The following is a 7,500-nucleotide window of genomic DNA, read 5'->3' as shown; positions in this document are numbered from 1 at the left end:
GGCTATGGTAACACCTCCCCCATGCACACAGAAATATATCAATGGGGACTTCACATGAGTGCCAACGTGTGGAAAAATCCTATGTGGAAAGTTAATGGACGCCGCACCTGATCTAATCTTAGCTGTCGCACAACATTTAACGCCCCCCCCCCTATATGCTGCACCTGGTCTAATATTAGCCATGCCACACCATTTAAAGCCCCCCTATACTTTTAAAACCTGTGCGGTGATTAATGGACAGGACCAAAGAAGAAAGCGGGGGGGCGTGAGAGGACGAGACAGCAAGATCGAGTGAGAGTGGTGAGAGACAGCAAAAGACAAGAAAAGGCAGAGTGCCTGAAATAAGGAAGGACAGTTAGAGGTGGGAGGAGAGAGACAGGACAGGGAAGGAGGAGAGAGACAGGGTATGAGGTGGGACGAGACAGACAGACCCAGGAGGTGGGAGGAGAGAGACAGGGCCAGGAGGTGGGAGGAAGGAGAGAGACAGGGTAGAAGGTGGGAGGAGAGAGACAGGATAGAAGGTGGGAGGAGAGAGACAGGGCAGGAGGTGGGAGGAGAGAGACAGGGAAGGAGGTGGGAGGAGAGAGACAGGGCAGGAGGTGGGAGGAGAGAGACAGGGAAGGAGGTGGGAGGAGAGAGACAGGGAAGGAGGTGGGAGGAGAGAGACAGGGAAGGAGGTGGGAGGAGAGAGACAGGGCAGGAGGTGGGAGGAGAGAGACAGGGAAGGAGGTGGGAGGAGAGAGACAGGGAAGGAGGTGGGAGGAGAGAGACAGGGCAGGAGGTGGGAGGAGAGAGACAGGGAAGGAGGTGGGAGGAGAGAGACAGGGCAGGAGGTGGGAGGATACAGACAGGGCAGGAGGTGGGAGGAGAGAGACAGGGCAGGAGGTGGGAGGAGAGAGACAGGGAAGGAGGTGGGAGGAGAGAGACAGGGCAGGAGGTGGGAGGATACAGACAGGGCAGGAGGTGGGAGGAGAGAGAGGGTAGGATGTGGGAGGAGAGAGGGGATAGGAGGTGGGAGGAGAGAGACAGGGCAGAAGGTGGGAGGAGAGAGAGGGTAGGAGGTGGGAGGAGAGAGACGGGGCAGGAGGTGGGAGGAGAGAGACGGGGCAGGAGGTGGGAGGAGAGAGACAGTGCAGGAGGTGGGAGGAGAGAGATGGAGCAGGAGGTGGGAGGATAGAGACAGTGCAGGAGGTGGGAGGAGAGAGACATTGCAGGAGGTGGGAGGAGAGAGACATTGCAGGAGGTGGGAGGAGAGAGACAGTGCAGGAGGTGGGAGAAGAGAGACAGGGCAGGATTAGTTGCAGAGATCAGGCGGTAAGTGATGATAGTGAGGAGAGTGATGAGTGAACTATATCCTATCCATCAGAGTGATAGCATCCCCTCCAGCACTGTTCTACCTGTCGCGCTGCTCTCCTTGGCTGCCTGTGATATACTGCACTCAAAGACAGCTGCTCTGCTATCACACCTGGAAAAAGTGGGTTATTCTTTTCTCTGCTTCTGCAAAAATATTGGAACTCTTTACATTCAAAACAATCCAAAAAAGCTATGTGAAATCCCCCCCAAAACACACAATTCTGTCCTCAAACATTCAACTTATTTTGTAAGCAAAAGTTAAGACTACTCTAGGCCAGTGATTCTCAACCTTTTCATATCAAGGACCCATCAATCTGGGAACCCATCGGTTAAACAAAAAACAAAACAATGTTTTTCCTTCTCTAACCTCTGGGGGCAGGGTCGTTTCATGTGTGTGCAAACGGAACTCAAGAGGCCCCGTCGGCAGTGGAAGAAAATCCGTTTCCGCTCCCTGCAAGCTCTGCCATTGGGTCCAACAGACCGCCTCTCGCCATATATGGATTTCCTTTCCGTTCCCTGCGTGTCGTTCTCAAATCCTTCCATCGCTATGAAACAACGGGCTCTATCTTGGTACAGGCGATATCCCCTATTTGCACTTAAGGCAGGGAAGATACCAGTCTGCCTTGCGCATTTGTCCAGCCAGGTGTTATGCTGAGTTTTGCACCCCCGCCCAGCAGCATCCCCACCTCACAGGAGCATATTGTAATGATTTATACAGAAATGTAACTGTTTAAAAGTGATATAATTGTTTTGGCATGTGGCATGTGGCACGCCTATGCCCAGCACAATTATAACAGGCATGCGTTTGTGCCCGCCCCCAATTTGCATCGCGCATGGCGTTAAACGAGCGCAAATGCAAAATTGTCGCTTTTGGGAAGATAGGGCCCAACAATAACAACTCTAGCTCGTTGTTAGTAGCAAGTAGCAACTTGCTACATGCTGAAAACGGTACGTTTTGACAACACACCGGTCACGTCCACTCCATTTTGATCAGGTAGCACAGCATGCGAGGGTGCACCCTGCGAGCGCTGTTGCACACCTTTTCACGGAGCTTGCGGACAGATTTTCGATGCAAGTCGAAAGTCTGTCTCGAGAGATTAAGGACCCATAACTTACGCCGTCCACACGTACACCGGTATTTTTGAAAACGGGTGTTTTCCTCTACAATAAATTGCGTCCACACAAGGACTGTTTTAGAAAATCTTTCCTTCCACACGTGAATGCAAATACGCTAAGTTACAACACTAACGTTACCTTACCGTAAATGCAAACACAGCACCCCCTATCACTCGCTAGCCAGCAAGCTAGCTAACGCTGGTACGTCGACTGCTTTCAAGGTCTGTGTAAAATGGGCAGTAAAACATCACGGGACAAGCCTACCCCCTGATTCATTTGCTCGAAAATAGCATCACCCCCCTGGAAGACTGGAAATAGCGGCGCACACGAGTGATGTCACACACCAAACTCTTGTGCACACTTGTTGTCACAAGTAATAATGTATACATGGGTATATATTAGGGGTGTCACAATATATCGTCCCACGAAATTTCGCGATAGTAAAACGTCACGATATGTATCGTTGAGATGAAATCTCATATCGTGAAAAAAAAAAAAAAAAAAAAAAAAAAAATTTTTTTTTTTTTCAAAAGTAGACAAAGAAACGTCTTTGTTTGTTGAAGTTCAATGTGTGGAAAGTAGTCCAGTTGAACAAGTCTCTGAAGAGACACATGAGAAGTTATACAGGAGAGAAACCATTCAATTGAGTTTCTGGCAAAACTGTTTACTTGACAGGAAAAACTGAAGATGCATAAAAAATAGACTAAGAAAAGTCTTGTTGTTTGAGTTTGAAGAAAAACTGAAGATGCATAATGAGAATTTATACTGCTGAGAAACCTTTTAGTTCAAAGTAAATCTAAGTGACGGTGTAACTCATTCTATTTCAAGATAAGCCTTATCTCCAATCTCATGTTTTTTCTAGTTGTTATTGTAATAACAATTTCCCACAACAGCATGTTTTGTATTTGTGCATTTCAAATAAAATACTACTTTTCCAGTCATATATTGTCATTATTCAAGTTTAAAAAAATATTGTTAAAATCGTATCGTATCGTATCGTTATCGTGAACCCAGTATCGTGATACGTATCGTATCGTGAACTGAGTGTATCGTGACACCCCTAGTATATATAAAATCTCCACCTTGGGCGGAGTTTTCCAAAAAGTCAGTTTGCGTGTGGACAGAAAAAGCTCTGTTTTCAAAAAGATCTGTACATACACATTGCAGCGAGCCCCCCCCCCCCCCCCCCCCCCAGGATGAGATTCTGTCTCTCGGACCCAAATCTGACAAGATCTTTACCGTCAGATATGATTTTGTCCAGAATTCCATCACGATAGAGTTATAACAAGATAAACTATGACCAAAACAGTCTTTCTTCTCCTTCTACTCTGTTAACTTCTTGTTAACTCCCAGGAACCCCCCCATGGTCCCCATAGCACTGCTCTAGGCAACATGTCCTTGAAAGTGCGCTGATGTTGACCAACCCGGCTGGTGTCTGATGCTTTACACCAAACTGGAAACCAACGAGATGAGAGAGGAAGAGATCTAACGTCGGGGGGCACGTTGCAGCACCTTGATCTGCTGATGTTTAGCAGACAGCTTCTAATTTGCTCTTAAGTTTCGATCCAATGCTCCCTGTCGGCGGAGAAGTGTCTATACCTGACATCATGACTTCATTTGGCCAAATAGGGTGAATGAGGTCTCAATTATGGGGAATCAGACACGCTCTTCTGTAGCCCCACATTGTCATTTTGGCCAATGAGCAGGGTGCATTTTCACATCCAAGGGCGCTAGGACGCTGCTACTGTAGATGATGTCACAACGTTGACAGTACAGTACAGTAGAGTACAGTACTACAGTAGTGGAGTACAGGCTAGTTAAGTGTGGGTAAGGATTTTGAATTCTAACGGGCTCACTGGTGTTGTGTTTCTGACTGGGATTGTGGATGTTTTGATTCATCAAAACGTTCAAAATTCTTACTACTGTACTCAACCTAGCGCCTTCATCAAGCAGCGCCTTTGTTGGCGAAAAGCTAAAATGTTCTTAAACTTTCGAGTAAATCTAGGTAAATGTCAGACTTGAAAGCAGTGTCCTGTCTTGTCTGAGGTGAAATGCAAATTAACTACACATGATCAAATGTTTCATGTCCTCTTTAAGGAGTATTCCATACCAGGCATCCTGGTGGCTGGGCTGGCTGAGGCACCACCACATCCTGTTGCATGCCATCCTCCTCTCTCACTTTCCTTCTGTCTCTCTTCACTGTAAACTACTCAAAGGAACGCCATCAAAATAGGAACCCATAATACGCTTTCCTTTCATGCCAGCAATCGTTTCAGGTGTCATGTTTTCAGATGGTGCATATCTTGTTGCGAAATTAAACTCTTTGTGAAATTCAATAGTGAATGAAGCAAGCTTCATCGGCTGGAACGGGCCCTGACAGCACAATAATAGACCTGCTATCTTTGGAGACAAGTGAAGACTGCTACTGCTGCTGAATACGTTACTTTAGTCCTTTTTGTTTTTTCCATTCTACTGTCCTTGAGAGCGGGAAGTAGGCAAAACCTCGCTCCTTTCTTATTTGTTATTGTCCCTTCTCTTTCCTGAAAGACGAAAGATGCCTTTATGGCCGTGGGACTGTAATGTTCCCTGACTGCCATCCTCTGCGTGTTAATGGGACGGGGCTGTAACGTTCCCTGACTGCCGTCCTCTGCGTGTTAATGGGGCAGGGCTGTAATGTTCCCTGACTGCCGTCCTCTGCGTGTTAATGGGGCAGGGCTGTAATGTTCCCTGACTGCTGTCCTCTGCGTGTTAATGGGGCAGGGCTGTAACGTTCCCTGAGTGCCATCCTCACATGTGAATGGGGCGGGGCTGTAACGTTCCCTGACTGCTGCCCTCTGCGTGTTAATGGGGCAGGGCTGTAATGTTCCCTGACTGCTGTCCTCTGCGTGTTAATGGGGCAGGGCTGTAACGTTCCCTGAGTGCCATCCTCACATGTGAATGGGGCGGGGCTGTAACGTTCCCTGACTGCTGCCCTCTGCGTGTTAATGGGGCAGGGCTGTAATGTTCCCTGACTGCAGGGAACCGCACTGACATCCAGGTGTGGACAGACAAGTCACGGTCAATAGAGACAGCAGTATTAGATATAGGAATAGAGAGGCACATGCAGATACACGCACACAGACACACACGTGTGCACACACACACACACACACACACACACACACACACACACACACACACACACACACTTCAAAGGAAGGGTGCACTAAACTAAAGTCAACCATGGTCAAAGACTCAGAATCCCTTGTTGGGTCAGACCTACAATAGCTGGGAGAGGAGGAAAGTTCCTATAGGCAGTCTTCTAGTCCATGATATCTCGAGTCAGAGTCGAGTCCCCAGTGTCCAAGTCTGAGTCACGAAAGAAGAATCCGAGAGAGAGAGAGAGAGAGAGAGAGAGGGACAGGGAGAGGGACAGGTAGAGCGAGAGGGGGGGAGAGAGAGAGACCTCCTCCCTCTCCCTGCCCTCTCCTCCCCCACATCCCCCCGCTCTCCCTCCCTCCTCCTGCTCTCTCCTCTTCCCCCCTTCCCCCACTATTCTAAAGCATAGTACCCATTCTACTCCAAAGCATGGCACCCATTCTATCCCCTCCCACTATTCCGCCACTATTTAAAGCATGGCACCCATTCTACCCTAAAGCGAGGCACCCATAAGCTCTATATGTGAACATGTGTTTATTTGGGCTTGCAGCCAATAGAATTAAGCATAGATTGGTTGCTAAGAAATCGACATATGTCTGTTTGCAAAATGTGTGTCTATATTTCTCTATCATATAATTGTTCGATGTGTTATTATTACTACTGTAATTTGCTACTGTTGTGTCAGCTAGCCCTCCTTTCCCTGTTCTCTCCATATAGTCTCCCATACTCCCATACTCTTCCATACGCTCTCTCCTCTCCCACATTTCCCATTCTCTCCCCACCTCCTCCCTCCCCCTGCTCTCTTCTCCCCCACACCCCCCGCTCCCCCCCTTCCCCTCTCCTGCTCTCTCCTCTTGCTCCTTCCCCACCTGCTATACTCTCCAACATTTCCCATTCCCCCCCCCACCCCATCACTCTCTCACATTCCCCCTACTCTCCTCCCTTCGCCTGCTCTCTCCTCTCCTCTGCTCTATCCTATATTTCTATATTTTCTATATTTCTCTATCAATTGTTCAAAGTGTTATCTTTATTCTGTAATTTGCTACTGTTGTGTGAGCTAGAATTAGCTAGACATATTCTCTGTGAAGCCCTCTGAGACATGCTTGTGAATTAGGGCTATATAAATAAACTTGACTTGACTTGACTTGACTTGAGAGAGGGAGACAGAGAGAGACCTTGTACCTGTGTGGGGTTGTAGAGCTCCTGCAGCGCGTTGCGGGAGCCTTTCCTACAGCAGCCATCCACCAAAAAAGGGTTCCTCCGCATGACTGTAAGACACAAGAGAGACAGCCAGGTGTTACACCACAACCTATACGACCACACAACCTATAAGACCACAACCTATAAGACTACAACCTATAAGACTACAACCTATAAGACCACACAACCTATAATACTACAACCTATAAGACCACACAACCTATACGACCACACAACCTATAACACCACAACCTATAACACCACAACCTATAAGACTACAACCTGCTCTGAGCACTTTCAAACACAATCCAATCCAAACACAACACACATAGTGGACTTTACGCCAGAGGTTCACAATTTTCACGTCAATCACCCTTATATAGATGCACTTTCGACCACAGATGCCGATTTCGATAAAGGTTTGTCCTTGGGACTCTCATCTGAGATGTATCTAGGTCAGAAGATAACTATCTTCTTGTGAATGATTATGGGTGAAGTTTCTTTACTTTACCACCTCGAGGAGCCCACTTTGGGAACCATTGCTTTAAACAACCAACTGCTCAGTGCAGGGCTCAGTGCAAAGCTGCAAGGAAAACCAATGAGAGCACTAACTATATGCCAAGGGCACAGCCACAGTTCAGAGTTTGTTTGGCTGGATCTCAGCTCTTTACACAACTCGATACAGAGCAGTAG

General features: G+C 47.6%; 1 protein-coding gene across 1 annotated transcript in view; it reads right to left on the bottom strand.

The window, feature by feature from the left end:
- Positions 1 to 7,500, bottom strand: part of chst11 (carbohydrate (chondroitin 4) sulfotransferase 11) — a gene marked incomplete at its 3' end in the record, with an annotated part of 161,968 nt that overhangs the window by 55,141 nt on the left and 99,327 nt on the right. Inside the window, exon 2 of the mRNA XM_083660393.1 lies at positions 6,790 to 6,875. Coding sequence (XP_083516519.1) covers positions 6,790 to 6,875 — 86 coding nt within the window. The remainder of the gene's footprint in view (positions 1 to 6,789; positions 6,876 to 7,500) is intronic.

The sequence above is a fragment of the Poromitra crassiceps genome, assembly GCF_964638095.1.
Source record: "Poromitra crassiceps genome assembly, chromosome: 2".
NCBI lineage: Eukaryota > Metazoa > Chordata > Actinopteri > Beryciformes > Melamphaidae > Poromitra > Poromitra crassiceps.
Note: the sequence above shows the minus strand (reverse complement) of the source record. Positions and strands in the feature narration are given on the sequence as shown.